We start from the raw sequence: 25,389 nt of genomic DNA on the forward strand, positions 1-25,389 counted from the left end.
GTGAAATGCTGATTTTCGGGTTAATAGGCGACGGGAAAGCTGGCTTCCCGCGGGTTCTTCCAGCCACAACTTGGAGATTGCTAAGGCCTAAGTGTTGTGGTTCGATAATTTGAATATGAAAAGTCCCTCCGGTCGTAGGCAGAGGTTGATGATGACTCCACCTTCAGCATATCATAAGTGTATAGCCGTATAGTATAGCCAGAACTCAGCAAGCCAGCCCTAGTCCTACTAGGTTGACTTTTAGCTCTAACTATCCTTCGACTGATCTCGGAGAGTAAGAATGGAAAAACAAGGGAAAACAAGGAACCTCCCTGGTGCAATTCTCCTGTGCGGATAATACTCTAGTACTGCAGCAACTCTACTTGCGCACTATTAGTAGTGGGCTTGGGTAGAAGGTTAAACGAGAAATGAAGGAGAAGATTGTCCTTCAGCGACGGCCAAATCCAGGGCTATCTATACCGTCGGACAGTGTGCTAAATGAGAAAGAGCAGTATCTAGCTCGGGGTCAGCGGAATGCTGGGCTTTCCGGCTCTACCTGGAGGCGAGTAGCCGCAACCTGCGCGGCGACACAGACTCGCTGCGGAGAATGAGCTCCGTCCAACTGGCGTGGGTGCAACAGTCTCTACCGAGGCCGAGGGTTATCTATCTCTCCTTCCTCAGGACCAGATACATAAAGCATGGTGATGTCTGTAGTTCTATTACGGGTATACAATTGCTTGAAGGCCTTATTGAATCGAACGCTCAACCAAAAATTGTCCTACCTCTTCCGCTCGCAGGTCACCGAGACCAATGCTGCAGACGCACCCGTGTTTGATATCCCCAAGGAATGCAAGGCAGGAGTTATCGTAAACGAGGGCCCAGACTTCCACGTCGAGGTGCAGATGGTCCCCGTGCCGGAGCCAGGTATGTGGCTGCTAGGCTGCGAGCCGGATGCACGTTAGGGAAGCTAACCTAGATCGCAACTACTTACCCAGGCCCTGACGAGCTCCTGATTCGGCTGAACGTGACGGGCATCTGCTTCTCCGTTATTCATTTCGCCAAGGCGAATCTTGGAACACCGCTCACGTCGACCTTCGGGGTTCGATCTCCGGGCCACGAGGGGGCGGGCGTCGTCGTCAAGGTCGGGTCGAACGTGCGAACCTGGAAGGTGGGGGAGCGCGCCGGGATGAATCCGCGCTGGTCGACGTGCGGAGACTGCGAGCTGTGTCTGGATGATATGGAGTCCTACTGCCGCAAGTCGGTCCTCTGCGGACTGCACAAACCCGGGTGAGTGGGCTTGAGTGCATGCGCTCTGCAATGGCTGATCCGGTTTAATGTCTGCTGTAGAACCTACCAGCAGTAAGCCACACTCTAATTACCCACCAAGCGGTCTGTAGAAACTGAAAATGGTGCAATTAGATACGTTACGTCCCCGGCCCATCACACGCAGCGCATCCCCGACGGGGTCGACGACCATACCGCCGCCCCTATCATGTGCTCCACTGGAACCATCTACCGCGCACTCCGAAGGCTAACTTGAAATTCAACAACTGGGCGGTTTCCCCCGAGGTGGCGGGAGCGTGGGCATTCAGGGCGTGCAGGTGGCCGCGGCAATGGGGTTCCGGCCGATCGTAGTGGACACCGGGGAGGCGCGCCGCGAGCTCGCTCTGGCGCGGGGCGCAGTGGAGTTCGTGGATTTCAAGGAGGTAGATGACCCGGTCGCGGAGGTGGTGCGCATTGCAGATGGCGTTGGGGCGCACGGGGTCTTTGTGACTGCGGGGGCATCCTATCCATCTTGAGTCTTCTTCACCTGTAACATCCTTAATCCTAACCTATGTACCGCACACAAGCCAGAGGTGATGGTCGGGGCGGATCCGAAGCAATTCATTACCCAGGGACTGACGGTTCGGGGCTCCGCGGTGATAGGACCGGCTGATATTGCGGCAGCCCCCCAGTTCGCCGCTGCTGGGAAGATTTCGGGCGAATCAAAGATAACAAATCCTCAACAGACCGTCCGGCGCACCTGCTCATCGAACTACTCTTCAAGGGATGACGTCCGCCTCGGAGCTTCGCGATGAAGATCCAGATGGAACAGGAGCTGACATGCCTGCCCTGCGCGTGTCAGTCCGCAATGCTCCTTAAACTCCACATCCACATACCAGACAACAACCACCCCCTCGCAATGTTGCCCTGCATAAACTCGCACGCAGCAAGCAGATGCAACGCCTGCACGGTTGGGATCCCCGGAACTGCCGTCTTATTCTGCAGTGCCTCCGACGCCGTGCGAATCAGACCGGGCGCGACCGCATGTACAGCGACCGGGAGGCCCGTGACGAAGACAGTGCAGGCACACAGCGCATAGTGCAGCGCGCGGCTGTAGTACACGGACAGTCCGTGGGCCATGGCGTACGTGAACGCGTCGCGGTGGACAATCGGGAGGACGGCGTTGTGGTCCGCCCAGAAACTGTCAAGCAGCTTAAGGTATACGCCTGTTTGCAGTTCCTCGGGGACCCGAGCCTGAGGCGCGGCGGGTGTCTGGCCTTGCCTATGGGAGAGGGATGCAAGCGAGGATGGCAACGTGAGCTGGACGCTCGCTGTCGGGCCGTGGTATTGGCCGCACCCGCGGTCATCATCGGAGACCCAATGTTGCGCGGCACATAGATCGCATACTATTGCCCCGGGCACATGGCCATTTCCCGTAGCAGAGACTGATGGGGTGGCCGATGCGGCCGAGGATGTACATGTATTGTCAACCGTCGCACCCCTTGATGCTTGCTCGTGTCACTGTGCGCGCAGTTCCCCCTCAGGCTGCTGGATGCGGTGCTCGAGATGCCGGATATGGTGCTTGGAAGACGGTCTAAATGGCACCTTAGCTTTTGTAGGTATTCTTCTCTTGAGAGCTGATGATACGCATACCGTTTCCGCTCATCATGCGTGGGCATTACGCAGGGTACATCGACATCTACACATCGACATCTACACATCGTTTGCAGCCTGCGACACCGCGTCCACGGCTCTGCAGCCGGCCCATGCCTATATCAGCCCATTATATGGATTAGCGCACGCTCACTTACCTTGACCTTAGGCCTGCGACAGTTCAAGCACGCGAGCAGCGGCTGCACGGAGTCCCGCGCGAGTGGGGTCGTTGGGTTGGGATTACTACTCATGTTTCTACAGCAGTCGTGTGCTTACTGGACTTCAACGGGAGATGATATGGGCCCATCGTGAGGAAAGGTCTAGAGAAATCCGGGGATGGGCTCCCAGATCTGGCTGGGGCTGGCGTTTCCCCGCACGTTTCCCCCCAGGATTTGAGGCGGCGCCGGAGATCGAAGGCCGCCATCAGCAACGTGACAACGTCAGCCTCAGCGGGAAACTTTGATGATGTGCGAGAAGTCAGAACTGGGAGACATGGGGTTCTAACCTCTATGCAGGAGTGAGAGGGTTACGGTGATTACAGCGTATGGGGTGAGCCTGTCGGTAACTGTCGACTCGGCAGTAGAGTAGGAAAAGCGGGAAAAAAAAATTTAAAAAAAAAACTCCCCGACTGGGAGTCGAACCCAGGTCTCCCGCGCTTGTTCCTGGTTAGGTGACAAGCGGAAATCATGACCGTTAGACCATCGAGGACTAGATGCTATTAGTGGTTAAAATTTAAATCTATATTCCTACCGCAAGCTTGCATCACAACCAGCATCGCGACTTTTTCAGATTGATGGTTGCCCAAGCCCTTGGGTGAGGGAGCACATAATCTCGAGTGATCTATTGAGATTCCAGTGGACTAGACTTTCCGTTTCTACAGGCATCATCCTCGTTCGATTTAGCGGCGGGGTTCTATGCTTGATATCCCGCCCGCCTGGACTGCCATACCCGAGATATATATCACTGCACCACTTCTCCCTACTTAACCACCAAGTTCAAGTTGCCATACCTACACATCATGCCCATGCGATCCGCCTAGCGCCAAAGCGTCTTGCTGTGCCTACTTCAGCAGCCATAAACGTATAGCACATGAATTGTGCTACTCGGAAGGAACGGTCACCCTGAAGTTGTGGCGCAAATCAAATGTTAAAGAGAAGCACATCGCGCGGAAACCTCCCTCCTAACCTCATGATCTACAGGGGCACTACACTCCAATACCTGCTAAACCTTGCTAAATATCCATACGATATATGAGAACGAGTGGTATGGTATATTGATTCATGATCCCATTAAGTCACGTTATGTGTGTAGCCTCAACCTCAACCTCACCCAACCCCGCTTCACACCACCTCAACTGCACATCCCCAACCTGGGCTGGAATCCTCGACACCTCCGTCAGCGAGGTGAGATGAGCGTCTAGCGCGGCATGATGAGCCAGCAACAACCCCAGGACTCCGACATTGCTTCCTCCCTGATGGAGACGCGTCCAAGACGCGTGAAGCCACCGCTCGCTATGTTCGACCCGCGAATTCCATCACAATTCTATTTACTTAAAGTCTCGTATCGTACATAATCACGCCCATTTACCCAAAACACTCATCACCACCATACCGGAGATGAGAGAGAACAATCCGGCCCCGACTCGGCCGCCAGGGGCGTTCATCATGTCTCCGCCCTCAATGACCCAGTCGCGCGCCCACATGTCGACGACACCGACCCACGCGAGGATACCGGCTGACAGAGCGTCGAGAGTACCCATTGCGATAAGAGTGTCGCGGTCGCGACCGTTGAAAGAGTGAATTACGCCCATACCGATCGCCATACCGATGGGCGTGATAAGCGCGAAGATCCCGCCCATGATCGCCTTGCTGGGGAACGTGCGGCCGGGGAGGAGTGCAATCCGGGCACCAAGTGCGAGACCCTCGAAGAATTGGTGGAAAACAATGACGACGAGAAGCGTCTTGTAGAACGAATCACCTGCGACCACGAGGGTGACACCAATAATGACACTGTGAAAGACGACACCGGCCTCCATGACCAGGACCGAAACCTTGGTGTTGGGGTCTGTGGGGTCTCCCCCGTGGTGGTGGCCAAGGCTCGCCAGGGTGTTGTGCTGATGAGGCACAGCCGCCTCAGCCGCCGATTTGGAAGAGACGTCGGAGCTGTTGTTGATAGCGGCCACAGGCTCGGATGGCGAACGGGACGCGCGGGACATGAGAAAGCGGTGTCCGAGGTATTCGATCATGAAGGAGATAAAAAGACCGGCCATAACGACCGCAGATGTGGTGGCTTCATACTGGAGTACACCGATGCAAGGATTGCTGAACATGAGGTCCGCATGGGTGTAGAGCTGCCAAATTAGCTTCGTTCACATCACACGGTTCCGATCGAGACTCACATGAACGAATGCGGTCGAGAGAATGACACCAGTGCCGAACTGCTTGATAATGGTGGACGCCCAGACGTTGATTTTCTGGTTGGGGAGCTTCGCCATTGCCATAGGCAGGAAGACACCAATCGCGCTGGTGACGAGAATGACGAAGAGGGTTCCGATACGCAAAGGCATGTCGTAGTCTCGACTTTGAATTCCGCAAGAGGACGCACTGCTACTGCCGCCACTGGTGGTACCGCCGCTCTCCGATTCACCTGGCTGGAGGCAGTGCCTGCGATGTTGTTAGTGGCGGGGCGCAAGATGAGAGAACGGTTGAGGTACTCACTCTACACCAGCATGGAAATGGCAGTTCTCTCCTTCTGAGCTCTCCTCCCCGGCGGATTCCTCGGTGGTGCCGCCGCTCTCTGATTCACCTGCACCAACACAGTGTCTGCGATGTCGTTAGTGCCGAGGCGTAAAATGCGAGACGGATGAGGCACTCACTCCACACCCGCATGGAAGTGACAGTTCTCTCCTTCTGAGCTCTCCTCCTCGGTGGTCTCCTCGGTAGTCAGCCCGAGATCTCCGACCACTTCAACATCGCCTCCATCCGCGTCGACGCAGTAACTAACTCGTTAGCTGGGCCTGACGATTGCAACCGAGGCCAGCTTACCTTGTCTCCCCATGAGTGTGACAGTCAGTGAACTCGGAAGGGGGATCGCCGGTGGTATCTTCTAGGAGAACCTGGACTTCGCCGCCGTCTGCGGTCATACAGTACACATCGTCGCCGTGTTTGTGGCAGTCGGTAATCGAGACGGCACTTGCAAGGCCGGCAACCGCCAGGACGGGAAGGATGATCCTCATGATGCAGGTTTCCGGCGGACGCAAGGAATTCACGATCGGAAGTCTGTGCTTGTCGGAGAATTCCTGGGCACGAACGACGGCGGATATATAACACCCTTGTCCACAAGGTATCACAGCGACTGAATCATTGAATGAAGCCAGAAAAGTCTTTCGACCTCAGTCCCAGTCAGAGCGTTGCATTTCTCATCCTCACTAACCACCAAGGTACACATGCCAAGGGTTCCGCCAAGGAGATACTGCGCGATCAAGTTTAGTCGCCCGTCCCCAGGGTCCCCTCGTGGCCTTGGCTTTCTTGGCAGAACGTGGGATGCTTCTACATCATGGAAGCGAGATGTCAACACACCATGTCATCCAAGAAACGCTACTCTTGGATGCCACAAGGTACTTGCCGTCTCCAAGGGCGATTGGAGCTGCTGCTTCAGGTATAAATACTGTCACAATGGCAGCCTGCATATCCCTGCAGACTGACAGGATATCGGCGAACCTTAAGACCTCCAAGCAGAACCACCGTCAAATCTCTCAAAATGCAGTTCTTTGCCCTTGCCCTGGCCCTAGCCGCCCCCATTGTGGCCCTGCCCACCAACCAGACCACTAAGCCTCTGGAGGACCCGATCATATCTCCCTTCCCCATCCACGAGAGCTGCAATGGCACCGAGCAGCGCCAGATTGCCACCGGTCTGCAGGAGGCCGTGGACCTCGCCGCCCATGCTAAGGAGCACATCCTTCGCTGGGGTAACGAGAGTGCCATCTACCGCAAATACTTTGGTAACCGGCCCTCTATCACTGCCATTGGTGCTTTCGACATCATCGTCAATGGCTTCTCGGACAACGTCCTCTTCCGCTGCGATGACCCTGATGACAACTGCCGTCTCGATGGTAAGCCCACACACTCTTTTCTGCTGAAGCTCCTCAGGTCGAACTAACTTCTCAGGCTGGGCTGGCCACTGGCGTGGCGAGAACGCCACCGACGAGACCGTCATTTGCGAACTTAGTTACTTCTCTCGCCGCTCCCTGACCACCATGTGCTCCCAAGGCTACACCATCGCCGAGTCCGAGACCAACACCTTCTGGGCCACCGACCTCATCCACCGCCTCTACCACATGCCTGCCATCGGACAAGCCTATGTCGAGCACTACGCGGATGGATACAACGGTGTTCTTGAGCTTGCCGAGAGCAACAGCACCGAATCTGTTCACGATACCGAGACTCTGCAGTACTTTGCTCTTGAGGCTTACGCCTATGATGTCGTTGTTCCTGGTGAGGGCTGTGTCGGTGAGGCCCCTGAGGAGGAAGAGTCTGAGGAAGAGGACATTCCCGACGTGAGTCCACCCACCTGTTCTATTAAGCGAACAAAATGCTAACAATGCGTAGAACTGCCACACCCACGAAGGTGGCGAGCTCCACTGCATTTAAATGACCGACCCGACCTGACCCGATAAGACTAACGACTCATGCCGTAAGCCATGATGCTAGACGGGAGCCTATGCACCTCCCATGATGTTAAAATAATGTATACGATCTATGAGTTATGGATCAGCACTCTTTTGTACTTAGATAGGACATCAATTGATAGAACATAATTTAACGATATGCATCAAACAGTAAATCCTTTCAAGATTTAACATTGAAGCCAGTCGTGCTGTTCGCTTTATCAACACAAGACAGTCCAAGCCCTCCCTGCCTACTTAATGCCTCCGAAACAAGATCGTCTATATCTTCTTTGACCTATCTTTCTCATCCACCACAGCAAACTTTGCATACGCTTTTTCTCTCTCCAAAGAGCACTGCCATTCTTCAGCACCAGCATAGCAGGTCATCAGTACATAATCATCGACAGACTACACGTATCCATAGCACATTAGCACACGGAAGAGATTCCTCGATCGAAAGGAAGATTCATTCTACGCAAAGGCTGTTCTTGTTATACTTAGGAACCTCAATAATCGCTCAATGCATCTATCATTATATCTATTCGATGTATTCTATAGTTCATTATAATTTCATACCCTACGCAGAAGCGCAATGCCCACCATCAACCCGTAGATCAGCACCCGTCATAAACCCACTCCCATCAGCCAGCATGTATACGGTAGGCGCCTTGAAGTCGTCTGGAACACCAAGTCGGCCGAGCAAAGCGCCGCGCATCCACGTCTCTTCCACCTCGGGCTTTGCGACGAGCAGGGCGTCTGTCATTGCTGTGCGAATGTACTATATGAACAGTATGTTAGTCCGGCGTTGACTTGAAGTATAGAAAGACAATAGAGATAGGAGACATACACCGGCAGAAAGTGTGTTGACGCGAATACCATACTGCCCCCATTCCTGCGCGACAGAGCGACACATCTGGTGGACGGCGGCTTTGGAGGAGTTGTACGCGGTGCATGTGAGGCCCTATCTGAATCAGCGACTGGACCCTTACTGTTTCTCTTTGATAGACGAAGACATACCCTGTTCGCAATCTGCCCGGACATCGACGCAATCATCACAATGCTCCCCGGCGTCCCCTGCTCCTTGAAGATGCGCGCGCAGTGCTTCGCAGGGATGAACGTGCCCAGAACACTAGCAGACACACAATCAGCCCACATCTCAATTGCATGGAACCATGTTGAAAAACATACTTAACATCCAACATCTTGCGATAAAGCTCAACCGGATACTCCAACGCCGGCACCATCTGCTGGATCCCCGCACAGGTAATCGCCCCCCTCAGCGGCATGCCCCTCTCCATCCCCACAGCCGCAATCCCCTCTAGCGCCGTCTGCGTCGCAACCTCATCGGTAATGTCGCACTGGATGTAGTTCGCTTGCAGGCCTCTCGCGGTGGCAAGTTTCTGGACGAGCAGCCATTCTTCGGCGCTGGGGGCGGGGAGGAGGTCGAGACAGGCGACGTCGCCGCCGGCTTCGAGGACGGCGGTTGCGAGGACGATGCCGAGGCCGCGGCCGCCGCCGGTGATTGCGATTGTGCGGTTTGTGAGGGAGAAGGGGTTTGTGATGGGGGGTGTGGTTGTGGGGGGCAGGGTGGAGGGGGTTTCGGTGGGGATGACGACGGGGGACATTTTGTCGGTTGATATTTTATTTGAGATCCGATTTGATTTTGAGGTTATCCGTTGTGAGTGCTGAGGGGCGTGTTGAGGATGGGAGGAGGCGATTTATAGGTCTTGGGTAGGGATGCATGCTGGCTGGGTGCGGAGAATGCAGGTGCAGGGTGTGCGTGTGGGATAACCTATCTAGGAGAAAAAGAAGCATCGGGTCGGTCGATTGAAGCATATGGAGACGAGAGAGTATCTGTAACAGAATACTACGGCATCCCGATGTGCTTATTTTTCCTTGTCAGGGGAGGTGGGCCGTTAGGGGTTCCGAGGGTGCTTAATATTTCCAAAATAGGTAATTATGAGGTATCCGGGGTTTCTCCGCGAGATCCACTTGGTTGGAGAGAACCTGAAGGCTGAAACAGGTTGTTGGCTGATCGGAATACGGGGACTCACATGCAGATGACCTGTTGCAGATATCGACATTGTAGATGGAGTCTTGTATCGCGTGGCGAGGGAGTCATAGACATAGCATACAGACATATAGACATCTGAAGAGACCTGAAAGTAAACCAACATCCAAGCTTTATCACTCGGGATACAACTCCTGTTCTCGGGAGGTGAAATGCAACCGAATCCCCAGATTCAGCCCGCTAGCCACGCCACGCCGTCACCCCGTGGGTCGTTCTCCGGACTCCCGATGACGGCCTCCCGATTTTTTCCTGCCTCCGTATATAAGTCTCTCTAGTCCGGGGCTAAGGGGGCGGGTCACTTTCTACATCCATTATCCAATACTCAAGGCTATACAGACAAAATGAGTTATCTTGTTGGGCGGCCTCTGACTCTGGCCATTACGGCTACCGCTGGAAGCGGTTTCCTGCTGTGAGTATACTTGTTAGTGCTCAGGGGCGAGGCTGATTGTGCAGATTCGGGTATGATCAGGGTGTCATGTCGGGTCTGTTGACCGGCGAGGCTTTCGTGAGGACCTTTCCTGAAATTGATACCACTGAGGGTGGTGGAGGGAGCTCTTCACTACAGGGGACAGTGTAAGTTGACTCCTAGCTGTACTAGAGCCCGACTAACGTTTTAGGGTTGCTATCTATGAGATTGTTGGTACTTGAACTTCATCAGCTACACCCCGACTTACAACATTAGGGCTGCTTCCTCGGTGCGATCCTGTCTCTGATGTACGGTGAACGATTTGGTCGTCGGATGTGCATCATGGCTGGCTGTGTGGTTCTCTCCATTGGAGCAATCCTGCAGGCTACTGCCTATGGCATCCCCCAGATGATTGTCGGACGTATCGTTGCTGGAGTGGGTAATGGTCTGAACACGAGTACTATCCGTATGTTTCCCCAGAAGCCATCCTGGTGTATGCTAACCGATACAGCTGTGTGGCACTCTGAGTTGAGTAAAGCCTCTAGTCGAGGCAAAGGGGTTCGTCAACCACTCATCCCTGACTGATTGATTCTGACTTGTCTAGCTTGCTATTGAGCTGGTGATCAATATTTTTGGTGTCATGACAGCCTACTGGGTTGGTGCGTATACAAGTTTCCGCTTTCAGGCTTCTACTAACAAGATCCTACGATTAGACTACGGCATGAGCTACGTGAACAACGAGTCTCAATTCCGTTTCCCCCTCGCACTGCAAGTTCTCTTCGCGATTATCACCTTCCTCGGTATCCTCGTCCTCCCCGAGTCTCCACGTTGGGTGAGTTGCCCCCTTCTATGAGATATACAGAGAACTAATGAACAGCTCATCGCCCATGACCGCCACAACGAAGCCCGCAAAGTCCTCTGGTCTGTCCAGCACAACGCCCGCCTCATCGATGAGAACGACCCAGTCATCAACCTGGAGATGGCTGAGATTACACGTACCATGGCTGAGGAGCGTCAAGCCTCTGAAGAGGGGTCTTTCAAGATGCTGTTGAAGAATGGACCGCAGCGCTTCCGTCACCGCACTCTCCTAGCTATGGGCGGACAGATGATGCAGCAGTTATCTGGTGTCAATCTTATTACTTACGTATGTTGTCCCTCCCTTGTCTGTTGCCTTTCTTACAAGATTAGTATAACACCGTGATCTTCGAGCAATCTGTCGGCATGTCTCATAACCTAGCGTTGTTGCTGGCTGGGTTCAATGGTGTCGCCTATTTCTTTTCCACATTTGTGCCTGTCTGGGCTATTGATAGGTTTGTCTTGCATGTTACCCTTTCGTGGCGTCACTGACCCAATGTATAGACTTGGTCGCCGCAAACTTATGCTCTTTGCCGCTGCCGGACAGTGCGGCTGCATGGCTATCTTAGCAGGAACGGTATATGATGGTGGTCACTCGGCCGGTATTGTCGCCACTGTCATGCTGTTCTTGTTCAACTTCTTCTTCGCAGTCGGATTGCTTGCTATTCCATGGCTTCGTATGTTTTTCTACCTGTATGCTTGACAAGACTGACCAATGTAGTGCCGGCCGAATATGCCCCCTTGGCCATCAGAACGCGCACCGCTGCGTTGGCGACGGCAACAAACTGTAGGTCCTGTATCCCCTTCTCGAGACACCATCTAACAAAACTAGGGATCTTCACCTTTCTCGTCGTGGAAATCACTCCAGTCAGCATCGGCAATATCGGGTACAAGACATACATCTACTTTGCCAGTAGGTCTCTCCTTCACTGCAGACAGGATGCACAAACTAACAGAATAGTCTTCAACTTCTGCTTCCTCCCGATCATCTTCTTCTTCTACCCCGAAACACGCAACCTCACGCTCGAACAAATCGACCGACTCTTCACAGGCGAAAAGGTGCTTCTCCACTGGGACTCGTCGATGGGGGTGGCCGGGGACACGGAGCACAGACTGGCGGAGTCGAAAGCCGGAGGAGATGCAGAGGTGCAGCATGTGGAGTGATGCAGAAGTTCGAACAGGATAATGATTCATCCATGAATCATGAATCATTCTTGATGGAGTGTCGGAGGTTGTCCGCAGGATCCACATGGCGGGGGCGCTTAACGCTTCCTAAAGCGGTAATGCTCCGCGTTCTCTTCCCCTCTTAAGCAATTGTTCTTCTACCCCATCTTTGGGCTCTCTTAGAGTGAGAATCTTGTCGATTTGTGAATATGAATGACTCGGTAGTTGATGGCGATGCCAAACTAAACCCTGCCCCTGCTGTCCTTCCCCGCAAACGTGCCCGGACGGGGTGTGTTAATTGCAGTCGGCGGAGGAGAAAATGTACGTTCTCACTATGACAGTGGAAAATACCCGTCTTACATTGATTCAGGCGACGAGATCAGACCAACTTGCACAGGATGTAAGCGACGAGGGGACCGGTGTCAGTGGCGAACCTTGGGCGCCTTTCGCGATGCCAATATCAAGGTGCTGGAAGCGGAGCATCCATCTATGAGTCAGGCTGTTAGTCGTCCATCGCGACGAGCTGGGAAATTCAAGGTACGTTGTCTATGGATGAAACCAAACATATTGCTAAAATATCCAGATCTTGACCGTCGAGCCGTCGCGCAGAAAAGATAGCAAGGACAGCTCCAGTAATGCCAATCAAGAAAAGCAGAAGACGCCGGTCAGAGAGGCTGACCCTGCGCCTTTGCTCACACCGGTGCAGCTCTCGGCGCCTTCCTCACCTCCTGTTCACGATCTACATAATCCGACTCGACCAAACGAACCACTCACAAGCCCAGAGCAGATGGTTCAGGACCTGACATCTCCCTCTAACTCGACCCAGTTCACCAACAGCGACATCAACCAACATTATATATCTTCTCCGGAGTTTATGGTCGATGAGCTTACTCTACAGAATCTCTCCAACTATCAAGGCATGACGCCGCCGCTATTCGACCCCAGCGTCTTCTCCGATATAGATAATCCAGCCAACGACATCTTCTTACCTGGCTCAGCCTACGAGGCTCTACATACTGCACTACGCAATCGACAACTATGGACAGCCCGACCTGACATACCCAGTGGGCCAGCCTCACCTACCTCAGTTCCAAACCATAGCCGGAGCAACTCGCGGGCGAGGACCGGACGGTTTGAGCTATCGCCTGATAGAGAGAATATCCTCTGGCAGAACTACCTCAATGAAATATGTTTATGGGTAGGTCACTACCGTCAGTGTATCAAACTACAGAACTGACCAAATAGCTGGACATGTTTGACCACAACCGACATTTCGCCTCAACGTTCCCTCAAATGGCCAAATCAGCACCACACCTCCGCTACTCCATCCTCGCCCTCTCTGCTCGCCAGATCGAGCGGAAACAGAACGAAAAGTCTCAGTCCGAGAGTCTCTCGTTATACCAAGAAGCCATTCATCTTCTTCTCCCCGAACTAGGCAACAAAACCACCCCCGTGATCGCCTCTTGCGTGATTCTCTGCGTTCTAGAGATGCTAAGCTGTACGAATCAACCCCCAAAGCTCAAACAGAAATATCAACTAAAAAAAAAGACAGGCAACCCCAAAGAATGGCGCCGCCACCTCGACGGCTGCGCCTACCTAATCCAAGCCGCCGAGATAAACGGCTTCTCAGGAAAAGAAGAGCAGGCTCTCTTCTGGTGCTTCGCTCGAATGGGTACTTTCCCTTTCACTTCCGTTTGCTGCAATAGTTACTAACATTATAGAAGACGTCTGCGGCGGCCTCATCTCCGAAGAAGAAACCATCATCCCGCTCCACAACTGGATTCCTCCGGACATGCCGCCCAGCACCGCCGCAGCGCTGTTCCTCGCGTCTGAAAACGACACCTATGCGAATTACACTGTTTATCTCTGCGCACAAACACTAAGCGTGCTTTTCCGTCGGAGCCCAACATCCGTGTACCCCGGCAGTCCCGGCGATAACAGCGAGAGCTACGTCGCGCGGTGGAGCGGGCTCTTCGAGGCTGTGGAGCAGTGGTATGAGAACCGGCCGAGCCAGATGAAGTCGATTTTCAGTGTGTCGGCGGCAGAGGGGAGGGAGAGGGCGTTTCCGACGGTGTTGTATGCGAATGGGGCGGCTAGTATGTCCGATCGTCATTGTACTTTCTGACGGTGCTAACGAGGGTGTAGTTTCTGGGAACCAGCTCTACCATACCTGCTCTCTGCTTCTCTTACAGCGGAGACCGAAGACGCTTTCGCTTGCGAGACGACCGGTATGGTATCCCCTTTCAATAACTGTATGAAGAACATATATACTAATGTAATACACTAAATAGAGATCCGTCCTCTGGCACGCTCGCCAGATCTGCGCTATCTCTGCCTCAAATGCACACCAGTGAGCCTATCCTCACTACCCCATTTCAGGAGGATCATACTGATGCAGATGATAATAGTGGCTGCTGGACAAATGCTCTCCAGCCTCTGTGGATAGCAGGAAAAGTGATGTCGCACCACTCGGAGCACGATGCGATTATTGAGACGCTGACGCGGATTGAGCGCGAGACGGGGTGGGCTTCTGCGTGGCGGGTCGAGGATCTGAGGGAGTTTTGGGGGGTGGATGGGGACTTGTAGCGTATTGTTTTTTGAGGTCTGTGAGGTGTTGGTTTGGGGTGTTGTGTATGGGTTTGGGATTATGTGGTTATGAGTGGTGATACCCTATTGTCTAGGTTGCATCAAAGTTAGAAGGGAAAGATTCAAAAAGCACAGTACTGTTTGAACTCAATCTAAAAATAAAGAGGCAGAGTAAACAAAACCCTGGAATGTAAATAGTAAGACATCTAGGAGGGATCATCCGAGATCGTCCTGCGAAAGGCTTCTCGCTAACAGCCAACGATGCTATAAGAACGACACAGCACCACATGTCAACCACGGAAAATAAATCCACCCAGTCGTTCAGAATCTCCACTCTGTCTACTCTGAGGTCACAGATCCACAGGGTGCTGAGAACTGGGGATATGCACTGAGATTAGAAGCAAATTGAACATTCTTGCAGCGCGTCGATCAGGAATCAAGGGGTTCTCATCCTGCATCCCTGGCGTCGTTCCTGCGCTCCCTGCAGGGGTACCGTGATCTGAGAGGAACTCAATTGTACTCAATTGTCCAAGGGGGATAAATAAACATCGTGCCTGTTTGAGCGGCTCGAAGGAAAGGAGTCGACATCATAGCATAGCCTAGGGATAGGTTACCTAGATTGAAGCTGCAGAGTGCAATTTGCAGGCCGGGCCAGGTACGTACGTACCTACTTGGTTGGGCCCGCTTCCTTGCCGGTGGAGATGCTGCAGCTTATGATGATGATCTCTTGATGACTTCGAGGGTCGTTCGATCAACAATTGAGATGATGTCTTTTGAGGTTTAAATCTACATGGGCTCTGTTGTGCCGATAGTGTAGATCTTGATTAAATGTCAGTGCATAGCTCTAGTGAACTATTGAAGAAACACAGTCAATAGACTCTGCTTATGAAGGTATCCTGGAGGTAACAATGACTGCTCTGGTTCAAACAGAAGAAATACCAGGTCACTTAATGTAGAGACAGACTTCGAGAGAGCACAGCAATCAAAGCCCACTGCCAAGGTAATTAACCAATTGAGACAATCATAGCGACTGCAAATCAAACAACAGATCACCGTGCCAACAGAGAGACATGCAGGCCAAACACCGCATGCGGCACGAGATCAAGAGATGGAAACAGCGCTTAAGGGAGCGGCTGCCAGTCGCATTTTCAGGGTCTCGACTCTCGTCACTCCTGTGGAGGTGTGACAACTCTCTCTCTCTTGAACATCGCATGGGTGTATCTTACCTGTTATCTTTGTGTTCTGTTACTTCCTACATCTTCAGACAACTACAACACAATGACGTCGCAGTCAACGCCAGAGCATGATCCCATCTCGCCAATCGAAGACGATGTCGTCGAGCAATCCCATTGCCCATTCTCTTACACCCGCTCCCCTTCACCCTCAGTCTCCCCTCCATCTCAACAACCACCACAACAACAAGCCAACCCAATCTCAGCCACAGTCTCAATCTCACCGTCCGAACCAACCCCGCCTCGCGAAGAACCTTTACAGCAAAAGCCCACCCTCTCCGTCTCAATCTCCATAACCAACATCCCCGAAGCAACCTCAAATGCCAACTCAACCTCCGACCTCATACCCCCACACCAGATAATCAAGACGAACCAAGAGACCACCACCACAGGGGGGAAAGAAACCGACAAAATCGAAGACTACGACCCCTCCGTCAACGCAAAGCCCTACTCTCCCTTCTACCGGCACGCCACGCCCTCATCGCGCCTCGCAAGACTCACCTCCCCCTCGCAACGAAAGCGAACCCTCAGTTTCGGACTACGCTCGCCGATCGACGAAAATGGGGTTGCGAGGACGCCGTGGCATCGGCTTTATGACACTGAGAAGGGGGATAAGACGGACGTTGAGGCGTTGGCTCAGGGTCGGATTGAGTCGAAACTGTGGGCGCAGAAGAAGCGGTACTGTGATTGTCTGGCGGGGTTGAGTAAGGGGCAGAGAATGCTGGTGAAGGGGGCGATTGCGGTGGTGATTGTGGGGAGCATGGTGGCTGTTGCGTTGGGGATTACGGCTGCAGTTGGCGGAGGGGTGTGGAGGGGCGATCATCAGGTTGAGGTTTTGCCTTGAAGTTGAGATGCTCTGATGATTATTGTTGTGTACATTATTTATGCAGATGTATATTGTTCTCGGAAAACGGAACCACTAAAATCCTTCAGCCACGTGACACACAGGGGACATAAAATCTCGAAAATCTCGAACAGCCCCCTCTGATTTTTTCTTTTCCTCATTACATCGAAAAAAGCTAACAGAGCCTGCCACGACCGTCGTCCAGCCTTTTCTACGGCGACGTGTTGCCTTCGGTCTTCGGACTGATCGGCTCTGGAGAACAAGTTCCTTGATAGGAAGTTTGCTCCTCGTTGGGTCCTCTTCAGTGAGGGCGATGAGGGGGGAATGTCGATGACGGGATACATTTCAATAATTTCAATCGTAGATTGTATGACATCAGTAGTTCCATTTAACCTCGGGTTAAGCTTGTTGCTGTTTGGATGGTTGTTAGACTGTTGTCACGACGCACTTGTTGTGACTCTTGTGAGCCTATGCCTACTCCGTCCTGCCCTAGGGGCCCGGCCCTCATGCCAATCCCTTGATGGATCAAGGAGAATGCCATCAGTCACACAGCACTTGCCACTCCTACCAAGTCTCCTATACCTCACGCCATGACCTCTGCCTCTGCCATTCCTGCACGCATTCTCGCCAGGAACACGCATGCCTGCATTGCAAGGTCGCCCCGGAGTCGACATGCCTGCCGAAATGCCTTCGCGTATACCTCTGGTTAAAAGGTCCTGCTGCGGCACTGCTTCAATAATGATTGAGACGCGACCTTTTCGACACCTAATTTGCATCTTGTTGTTTTTGTTGGCCTTTGCCAAAGTCACTCATTTGTTTAACAGTAATCCTAACACTCAACATCCACAGTTTGCAAGATGAAGGGCCTATACCGTGGTATTCCTCTTGCTGTCCTCGCTGCCACTGCGCAGGCTCAGGTCCAGGTTATCGGTGGAAGCCGTGGTACCGACATTGGGAATGCTGCTGCCATCCCGACCAAGAACACCGTGAGCAACTCCGTGTCCGAGGAGTACACCGACGACCATTCGCTTGAGCTTGAGCACGAGGTGTACATCGCTCCAGGTCATGGTCACCACAAGCGTGACGGACCTACAGTCATCGATGGTCCTGGTGGCGTTGATATCGGCAACAGTGCTGATATCCCCACACTGAACGAGTTCAGTTCCGCCTACTCGGAGTCGTATACCGATGACCACTCGATCGATATCGACAAGACCACCATCATCAAGCCCGGACGCCACGGCCACTCTCGCCGCGGCGACTCATCCGTCATCGGCGGGTCCAAGGGGATCGATGTCGGAAACAGCGCCGACATCCCCACGCTGAACTCATTCACTGCCGCCTACTCGGAAGCGTACGACGACGACCATTCCGTCGATATCGATGAGACTACCATCATCAAGCCCGGTGGCCATGGTCACTCTCGCCGCGGCCACTCGTCCGCAATTGCCGGCCCTGGGGGTGTTGATGTTGGAAGCAGCGCTTTCATTCCCACCGTGAACAAGTTCTCTTCCTCATTCCACGGAAAGTACAAGGACGATCACTCGATCGACATTGACAAGACCACCATCATCAAGGGTCACCATGATGAGCACCCTGCGCTGGGATTTCACCACCCTATGCACGAGGCTCGCGGTGATGTCGACGTGATTGGCGGGCCCGGCGGTGTTGATATTGGCAACTCGGCCGACATCCCCACTCTCAACAGCTTCACCAGCACCTTTGATGGGTACTACTCGGACGATCACTCTGTCGACATTGACAAAACCACCATTGTCAAGCCTCACCATAAGGCCCGCTCCCAGCGTCAGGGTGAGGATGTCGACGTAATCGGTGGGTCTGGCGGTTTGGACTCTGGCGACGCCTACGCTGCTCCCACGGTCAACAGCGTCCACACAGAAACCGACGAGGCAGTCGATAACGACCACTCGATCAAGATCAAGGCGCACGAGGTCATTACCCCTGGTGATGAGGAGCATCACGGGCAGCAGACGCCTCATTATGAGGGCCACGGAGAGGAACATCACTCCGAACCTCATACTCACGGTGAGCCCCAGCCTCCTGTCCCTGCCGGTCCTGAGTGCACCAAGGTCCACGAGGTCGTCCACACCGTCACCAGCACCCGCACCGCCGTCGAGACCCAGACTGTTGCGGTGTACCCGCAGCACCCTCAGTCTCCCGAGCATGATTCCCACTCCAACTGGGAGGAGCCCTCCCACAACTATCCTTCCGCCGGGACTCCCTCCAACGGCCAGGTCACTGAGCAAGCTCCCCAGGACCCTGAGTCGGGACCGTACGAATCCCAATATCCCGGTCAATCCTCAAGCGAGCAGTACCCCAGCGGTTCATCCAGCGAGCAGTACCCGGGCCAGAGCGAGCAATACCCTAGCAGCTCGTCCAGCGAGGAGTACCCGGGCCAGAGCGAGCAATACCCTAGCAGCTCATCCAGCGAGGAGTACCCGGGCCAGAGCGAGCAATACCCTAGCAGCTCGTCCAGCGAGCAGTATCCTGGCCAGGAAAGCGAGCAATACCCCGGCCAATCCTCCCACGAGCAGTACCCGAACGAATCCTCCGGTGAAGACAGCTCCTACCCCGAGGCCGCCACTCCTCTCCCCCACGGCTGGAAGGAGGGGTCCCAGCCCGCCCCAACAGGCGCATACCACGGCCCCGCCTCATCAGCATATGTTGCTGAAGCCTCCTCCTTCGCTGTGATCCCCGTGCAGGTCCCCAGCGGAACCCCTCGCGCTCATGGCTCCGTCGTCATGGCCTCTGGAAGCACCCCGGCCTCTTCTGCCTTCCGCGCCATGCCCACCGGCGCGTCGGCTGAAGAGCACAGCCGTCCCTCCCCCTCTTCTCACGGGGCTGTTGAATTCACCGGTGCTGCGGGCCACGTTTCCCCCATCACCAGTGTCTTCACCGTCCTGGCTGGTGTTTTCGCTGTCTTGGCTTTTGCTTTGTAAACATGACATGACGTTCTTGTATACGGTGGTGGTTGGTCAGTGATTTATTTTTTCTTAATATTCATTCGCTTGCGCCTCAGTGGTGATGACGTTTGTTGGTTTTGGTGTTTGAGTTTGGGATCATGTGTAACTCTTACGTGTTAACTTAATGAACTTGACTTCACTTATCTCGTGCTTCATAGAGTTGTATCCGTTGTTCCGGGCCCGTGGAGCCAAAATACAACTCTTGAAGGCATGGTGCTTGGGTATAGAGGATATGGCTTCGTTGGTTGAAGAGCATTGTTTCTTCTGTTTGAGCATTACGTGTCCCCGAAATACTGTAAGTGTGAGACGAGCAGATCATAGGTAACATTGTGTCTCGATTCGAGGCGGGGTCGAGAAATAACTGCTTGAGCGATGCGGATCAGCTTGATTCGATGCACCGTGACAATTCATTGGACTGTTGAGAATAGATTATGGAGTGGTATAAGAAAGAGGGTGATGTCTATGAGAAGAGAGAGATGAGAGACAGTAACGCGTCTGGAACCAGGAGACAGAAAGGAAAGTCACCTCCCTTTCAGGTCATAAATCATGATAAATATATTGCGGATCATCGAGCCAACTACATATAAAGCCAGCCCAGAACAGCTCGAATCATGCCAACATCAGCTCAACCACCTCGCCCTGGCCAACCCCTGAATCCACCTTACACCCTCTCAACATCCGCAGCCGACTTCTTCCCTTTCCTTCCCATCTCTGACCAAGGAAAGTGCGCAACAGGCGGGATGAAAAACGTGTTGCTCTCATCCGCCAGCCCCGCAAATCCGTTATACCAGCACAAGAACGCACACAAGATCGCAAAGAACCCGCCCGCCTGGCGTAGCGCACTATTGGGCTCACCCTGTGCGTCGCGGCGGATATATCCAACGCCGAGGAGAAGCAGGGCAAGATCGGCGAAAAAGAAGAGGGAGAAGAAGGCAACGGTGGATTTAAGTGTGCAGAGGGTCATGAGGACTGTGAAGATGAACCACGCCTATAGAGATGTTAGAGGCGTGAGTTGGGATGGAAGGTAGAAGATGGTGTAGGTGTAACGAACCAGGAGCATCAGGCCTAGAGAGTCATAGAACATTCGGTTTGTGCCGCCGCTGGCTTCCTGGAGGCTACCCATGATGTTGAATCCGCCAGGAGTGAAGACGATGCCGACGGAGATCCAGAAAGCGCCGTAGGAAGAGAGGACTGTGGCTCCAAAGGAGTTTCCGACCGCCATTTCCCTGTCTATGTTAGGGCATATTTACCAACAGAGCTGTGGGACTTACCACATGCCAGCCAAGAGCTGGACTAAACCTCCATATGCGAAAGCACTAGCAACTAAGATACTCGGCTGCGTGATATCACGAACCCCCATCTCGATACATCCCAAGAGGAAGACTGTAAGCCCAAAGGCACACAGTCCGAGGGGAGCTGGGTTGGCGGCTTTCTTCTGCGGTCGGTAGAGGCCAGGCTGAAATTCACCTCCAAAGGCAGGGAGGCGACTCTCCGCGGTGAGCGTGTGGGTGAGACCACGATTGGCATAATCCAGGTGGGAGGATTGGGCTGCCAGCCCTTGGTCGGAGGGGGGTGATGGGGTTGTAGCATTTGTGATGGTATTCTTGAGATCATACTTCTCAGAGGACTCGGTAGAAGAAGCCATGGTTGCGGTTATGGTAAGACTGTTCTTGTTTGACGGGCTGTACGCTGACCGAGGCAGGGGATTAGGGGGTTTTATAGCCTCCGTCCAAATATCAAATCCCCAGATACCACGAGCTTCTCTCGTTCCCCAGACGAGCTTGTGCTGGAGGAGCCTACGAAACTGTGCGCATTGTGACCGCTGTAGGCGTCACTCAATGATCGCGGCATTGATACCGGTAATTATCATATCGCCGCGTTTTCCTAAGAAGAAAGATCGCCACAGATGATCTGAACGGATCATCATGCGGTGCGAAAGGAGTGAATCAGGGGCCAGCAGCATAGATTGCGGAGATGTAGGGGTCAAGCTACATGCTACGGTGGTTCGTGGATCAACCAGCGCAGGCCAGCATCGATTGGGGCTTCGTCGAGTGGCTCACCCCAGAGTTCAGAGGATGGAGAATGCGGAGTTGTGCGGGGGAGCTTTAATTGAAATATTCGATTGCCTGGAGCCATGGTTCATTTGAAATCCCCGCCGGAGGTTTGTCGAAAGTGGCTCGCATTGGATGAGGGATAGACAGCGTAACTTTAATGGTGAGCTTATTAGAAGTGATCAACACCAGCGTTTATCGCCCGGCCCAATCTGTCGGCAGTTAAATTTCGCCTCATGAAGATTAATGGGTCCCCTTAAACTTGAGCTTTATCTCTACCGAAACGGTAGCCGGGCTCTAGATCTACAAAGCTCTGGCCCACGTACCCCACACTGTGTCCATGGCCTGCATGATAAGTCTATGAGAACGGACTCTGGTTCCGTTCTCCCGCTGTACGAGCTACAAGGGACGGAAAGGTCTGCTCAATTCCGCAGTTGCTGCTTGAGAACTGTGGCAGGGAGTCTTGATCCTTTTGTGTTAGCTTCAAAGCTTTTCTTGTTCGACAAGAGTCCGCGTAGTCTTCCGGGTCCAAAGTACGTGCGCGGCCAAGAAGTGAGCTTGGCGTGGTCATCTAGGCATGCAGTTGACATGGTAGCGGAAAGGTCTAATAGAGATTTGGATTGTGACCGATCGTCCAATGTGCATTGATGCATTGCTGGTCTGAATGTTGAGTGCAGAATGGAAGCTCTCGGCGAAATCAACGGAAGGCTTCCGTTTAGGAGAAGGCATTCATCCGCCTGGAATCTACCGAGAATGCCTCCCGATCTCTAAGGCCAAAGCCGGAAGTCACTAGTGAGTCGAGTCGCTCTTGTGGATGTGGAGTAAATATGTGCTTGGATTAGAATTTGCACACGTTGGACAATCTCCAACAGGGATCTGTGGCTCCAGAGCTTTATCCATCAATCTGTGAATGTGCGAGTCCGACAAGGATGGGATCACATGCGATTGCGGATGTCTATCAAGCTATATACGGGACCGCGGCCCTCGATAGGACTGCCCCGTACGAGCACCCCAGGCAGGGGCTATGGGCGCTCGGGGGAAAGACTTCCCCTCGATTCTAGGCAGAAGCAACCGCTGCGACCACCACTGGAGCACGCGCTGCATTTGAGGGGTCTTCCAGGGCTTCAGAATAATATCGTCCATGCCTTGTGCTATGAACCTTTCGCGATCAACTCGAAGGCTGGTGATGCATAGCCCCACTATGGGTGTTGAACAGAGCTTCGGATCTGTGCTGAAGGGAACTTGCGTGCGGATGATGCGTGTTGCTTCGAGGCCGTCCATTACAGGCATTGCGATCTGTAATTTGTTAATGGAATTCGACAACATATGCAAGGATCTGAGATAGTTGTTTACATCCATCAGAACGATATCAGGCCGAGGGCATATTGCCGGTGAGCTACTAAGGTAATTGAGTGCTTGTTGGCCATCACCGGCTATTGCAACAGTGCAGCCGATTTTTGGGAACTCTTTGAGCGCTATCTTTTGCCAGACGTGACTGGGCAATGGCAGAAAGGGATATTGTTAGCAGTAAGTACAGTTCAAGAAGATGATTGACGTACTTGTCGTCGACGAAGAGAACATGCATTTCGAGCGGCCAGCGTGAAGAGGGGAAGTGACAGGCCGCCTCAAGTGGAGTTCAAACCCCCAAAGGGAAATACGAGCGTCTCAAGGTCACATGATACATGGCTGAAATATACCCAAGTCAGTGGCTTTTCCCTGACTGTGAGAAAGCGGCTTGTCTTGTTACGGGCGCCATGTTGCATTGTGGTTGTAGCCTCGGTCGTGTCAAGGAGCGCTAAATGACGCCTCGTTCAAGAAAGGCAATGTGTGAAACTTGCCCGAGCTGAATACGAGGAAATCCATTAATAATGCACACAGCCTTTAAATACAGTCGAGGAGCTCGGAATAGACATTTATCAGCCATGACGAAAGTCTTAGCTATACGATGCAGTATAAGTACCGTCGTGGGTGGCTTCACGTTTATAGGCCATCCCCAGTCAGCAAGGCCCGAACCATACCGAACAACCCAGGAAGCTTCTGTCGCTTGACAACTCATTAGAATGCGTCGCGTCGCTTTCTCCATTGTTGATGTCTTTTCAAACGTTCCATACAAGGGCAACCCGCTAGCGGTCGTCTCCAACACCGAAGACACGCTCACAAAGACGCAGATGCAGCTGATCGCTAGGCAATTCAACCTCTCAGAAACAACCTTCATATGCCCTCCTGTCAAGCCAGGTTCAACCTACCGACTGCGCTCATATCTTCCCAACGGCGAAGAGGTATTTGGAGCTGGCCACAACTCCCTTGGTGCTTGGTGGCATATCATCGATTCAAAGCTGCTTCAGCGAGAGGATAACACTCAACCCAGCGTTTACCACCAAGAATTAGGCGAAGATGTTCTCCCAGTTGAAGTTTCCGGCACCTGTGAGATCAGCATCACCATGGATCAAGGCCGTCCGCAATTCTTGGAGAAACACCCAGACAAGTCGTCGCTCGCTAGGGCATTAGGAGTCGAACCAACTGGGATCGGGCTTGGATTCAATGGAAATACTCTCTCCGAGTCTCAAGTGGTGACAACTTCGCCGGCGCGACATCTCCTGGTGCCTATTCGCGATAAGGAAACGCTCGACCGCATCGATTTTTCCGACCTGGAAGCATTGGTTCGAGAGCTGGCCAAGACCAACAGTTATAACAGCGGCGTATACGCGTTCACACCCATCGGTAGTGCTGACAATGTCTTGCAGTTAGAGGCCCGTTTCTTCAGCCCGGGGATGGGGATGGAAGACCCTGCCACCGGCTCCGCAGCAGGGCCTCTTGCCGCATTCCTAGCCACGAACGGCATTGTCAATGTTGAAGACGGTGGGAGTGTCAGTATCCAGGTTGTTCAAGGGTTGAAGAAAGGAAGAGTCTGTCGTCTGAGGTTGACTGCAAGCAAAGAAGCTGGATCAAGCTTGTTAAAGATCCGTATCTCAGGCACCGGAGTGCTTGTGGCAGAGGGAAATCTAGCAGTTCCTTCTAAAGATACCGAATTCTAGTGTGCAAACTCGACTATACCTATACTTCAATAGAGGCTTCGTTAGAGACAAAGGTCACGAAACTCTTCCAAGACTGGCTTCCGTATTCAATTGTTGAAGCATTATGAGAGTAGGTGAAAAAAGGCTTTGCGGAATGGAAAGGCGTTGCGTAAACAAATAAGGTATAAAGATATAAATGTTAATTAGTCGAATATTGATCACAATTGGCCGAGTGGCCTAATGGTAAGGCGTTGCTTTCCGGTTAGGAATCCAGCAAAGATTGCGCGTTCGAGTCGCGTCTTGGTCGATTTTTTTGTTGATATCTCTATATCCTCCCTCTCCTTCTGATTGATATATTGCATCTTTGGAAGAGGGAACAGATGAGTGTTTTACTATATTCCTAGCTTTGGAAAGAATACCGGTTCGATAAGCGTAGCGATCAATGAAACATAAAATGCACATGTTGGCATGACTATGCCTTCAATCATATATTTTAGACTCCCTTCTGTCTATATACTTTTTAGTGCACTAGGAGTTCCTGCCACGCCCTATTCTATCGAGAATATTTTCCCCTGAAAAATCACTCTTAGCATCTATCTGAGTTGTCTCATGTACCGCACT

At 52.9% G+C, this 25,389-nt stretch overlaps 11 protein-coding genes and 2 non-coding genes across 13 annotated transcripts; 8 read left to right on the forward strand and 5 right to left on the reverse strand.

Annotated features, from left to right (window-relative positions):
• Positions 1-407: 407 nt before the first annotated feature.
• Positions 408-2,057, forward strand: BJY04DRAFT_204552 (chaperonin 10-like protein; the record flags this gene model as incomplete). Its single annotated transcript, XM_073713507.1, has 6 exons — positions 408-468; positions 799-903; positions 975-1,266; positions 1,399-1,444; positions 1,581-1,742; positions 1,830-2,057. The coding sequence occupies 6 exons, from the start codon at positions 408-410 to the stop codon at positions 2,055-2,057; spliced, it is 894 nt and encodes a 297-aa protein (XP_073576716.1).
• A 1,458-nt stretch (positions 2,058-3,515) lies between these two features.
• BJY04DRAFT_t10 lies at positions 3,516-3,603 on the reverse strand. The gene has a single exon. It is a non-coding gene; the product is annotated as a tRNA-Asp (tRNA).
• A 585-nt stretch (positions 3,604-4,188) lies between these two features.
• On the reverse strand, positions 4,189-5,718 carry zrfC (putative ZIP Zinc transporter). The gene has a single exon (XM_073709523.1). The coding sequence runs from the start codon at positions 5,222-5,224 to the stop codon at positions 4,469-4,471; it is 756 nt and encodes a 251-aa protein (XP_073576717.1). The 5' UTR covers positions 5,225-5,718; the 3' UTR covers positions 4,189-4,468.
• A 517-nt stretch (positions 5,719-6,235) lies between these two features.
• On the forward strand, positions 6,236-6,640 carry BJY04DRAFT_43502 (uncharacterized protein). The gene has a single exon (XM_073720378.1). It carries the CDS (start codon positions 6,341-6,343, stop codon positions 6,596-6,598), a length of 258 nt encoding a protein of 85 aa, XP_073576718.1. The 5' UTR covers positions 6,236-6,340; the 3' UTR covers positions 6,599-6,640.
• A 14-nt stretch (positions 6,641-6,654) lies between these two features.
• aspf2 (major allergen Asp F2) lies at positions 6,655-7,544 on the forward strand (the record flags this gene model as incomplete). The annotated part of the gene is made up of 3 exons (XM_073714721.1): positions 6,655-7,006; positions 7,062-7,450; positions 7,503-7,544. 3 exons carry the CDS (start codon positions 6,655-6,657, stop codon positions 7,542-7,544), a joined length of 783 nt encoding a protein of 260 aa, XP_073576719.1.
• Positions 7,545-8,138: 594 nt separating this feature from the next.
• Positions 8,139-9,186, reverse strand: BJY04DRAFT_227195 (oxidoreductase, short chain dehydrogenase/reductase family; the record flags this gene model as incomplete). Its single annotated transcript, XM_073718581.1, has 4 exons — positions 8,139-8,339; positions 8,409-8,522; positions 8,579-8,690; positions 8,750-9,186. The coding sequence occupies 4 exons, from the start codon at positions 9,184-9,186 to the stop codon at positions 8,139-8,141; spliced, it is 864 nt and encodes a 287-aa protein (XP_073576720.1).
• Positions 9,187-9,973: 787 nt separating this feature from the next.
• BJY04DRAFT_204555 (MFS transporter/fungal specific transcription factor domain-containing protein) lies at positions 9,974-14,643 on the forward strand (the record flags this gene model as incomplete). The annotated part of the gene is made up of 20 exons (XM_073713508.1): positions 9,974-10,041; positions 10,086-10,205; positions 10,250-10,268; positions 10,315-10,504; positions 10,550-10,596; positions 10,643-10,697; positions 10,752-10,870; positions 10,916-11,182; positions 11,227-11,348; positions 11,398-11,570; positions 11,615-11,680; positions 11,726-11,806; positions 11,855-12,039; positions 12,641-13,255; positions 13,303-13,555; positions 13,610-13,729; positions 13,782-14,153; positions 14,203-14,285; positions 14,349-14,407; positions 14,466-14,643. The coding sequence occupies 20 exons, from the start codon at positions 9,974-9,976 to the stop codon at positions 14,641-14,643; spliced, it is 3,192 nt and encodes a 1,063-aa protein (XP_073576721.1).
• Positions 14,644-15,921: 1,278 nt separating this feature from the next.
• Positions 15,922-16,719, forward strand: BJY04DRAFT_212878 (uncharacterized protein; the record flags this gene model as incomplete). The annotated part of the gene is made up of 1 exon (XM_073714722.1): positions 15,922-16,719. The coding sequence occupies one exon, from the start codon at positions 15,922-15,924 to the stop codon at positions 16,717-16,719; it is 798 nt and encodes a 265-aa protein (XP_073576722.1).
• An 857-nt stretch (positions 16,720-17,576) lies between these two features.
• On the forward strand, positions 17,577-19,679 carry CweA (putative GPI anchored protein; the record flags this gene model as incomplete). The annotated part of the gene is made up of 1 exon (XM_073714723.1): positions 17,577-19,679. One exon carries the CDS (start codon positions 17,577-17,579, stop codon positions 19,677-19,679), a length of 2,103 nt encoding a protein of 700 aa, XP_073576723.1.
• Positions 19,680-20,364: 685 nt separating this feature from the next.
• On the reverse strand, positions 20,365-21,348 carry BJY04DRAFT_212880 (acetate uptake transporter family protein; the record flags this gene model as incomplete). The annotated part of the gene is made up of 3 exons (XM_073714724.1): positions 20,365-20,691; positions 20,755-20,929; positions 20,975-21,348. 3 exons carry the CDS (start codon positions 21,346-21,348, stop codon positions 20,365-20,367), a joined length of 876 nt encoding a protein of 291 aa, XP_073576724.1.
• Positions 21,349-22,268: 920 nt separating this feature from the next.
• On the reverse strand, positions 22,269-23,476 carry BJY04DRAFT_176802 (response regulator). Its single transcript, XM_073709524.1, has 3 exons — positions 23,314-23,476; positions 23,108-23,249; positions 22,269-23,050 (listed from the first exon to the last, which is right to left on the reverse strand). Exons 1-3 carry the CDS (start codon positions 23,337-23,339, stop codon positions 22,718-22,720), a joined length of 501 nt encoding a protein of 166 aa, XP_073576725.1. The 5' UTR covers positions 23,340-23,476; the 3' UTR covers positions 22,269-22,717.
• Positions 23,477-23,501: 25 nt separating this feature from the next.
• Positions 23,502-24,902, forward strand: BJY04DRAFT_176803 (PhzF family phenazine biosynthesis protein). Its single transcript, XM_073709525.1, has one exon. It carries the CDS (start codon positions 23,815-23,817, stop codon positions 24,787-24,789), a length of 975 nt encoding a protein of 324 aa, XP_073576726.1. The 5' UTR covers positions 23,502-23,814; the 3' UTR covers positions 24,790-24,902.
• Positions 24,903-24,994: 92 nt separating this feature from the next.
• Positions 24,995-25,075, forward strand: BJY04DRAFT_t7. Its single transcript has one exon. It is a non-coding gene; the product is annotated as a tRNA-Arg (tRNA).
• Positions 25,076-25,389: the final 314 nt, after the last annotated feature.

The sequence above is a fragment of the Aspergillus karnatakaensis genome, assembly GCF_047715665.1.
Source record: "Aspergillus karnatakaensis strain CBS 102800 unplaced genomic scaffold BJY04scaffold_2, whole genome shotgun sequence".
NCBI classification, from domain to species: Eukaryota; Fungi; Ascomycota; class Eurotiomycetes; order Eurotiales; family Aspergillaceae; genus Aspergillus; species Aspergillus karnatakaensis.

What these genes read in the sequence shown, in the direction of transcription:
- zrfC (XM_073709523.1), bottom strand. Translation starts at nt 5,224, where the DNA reads ATGTTCAGCAATCCTTGCATCGGTGTACTCCAGTATGAAGCCACCACA.
- BJY04DRAFT_43502 (XM_073720378.1), top strand. Translation starts at nt 6,341, where the DNA reads ATGCCAAGGGTTCCGCCAAGGAGATACTGCGCGATCAAGTTTAGTCGC.
- BJY04DRAFT_176802 (XM_073709524.1), bottom strand. Translation starts at nt 23,339, where the DNA reads ATGCATGTTCTCTTCGTCGACGACAA. An exon ending in GTTCTCTTCGTCGACGACAA is followed by an intron (nt 23,250 to 23,313) that starts GTACGTCAATCA and finishes GCCATTGCCCAG; the next exon opens with TCACGTCTGGCAAAAGATAG. An exon ending in CTGATATCGTTCTGATGGAT is followed by an intron (nt 23,051 to 23,107) that starts GTAAACAACTAT and finishes AACAAATTACAG; the next exon opens with ATCGCAATGCCTGTAATGGA.
- BJY04DRAFT_176803 (XM_073709525.1), top strand. Translation starts at nt 23,815, where the DNA reads ATGCGTCGCGTCGCTTTCTCCATTGTTGATGTCTTTTCAAACGTTCCA.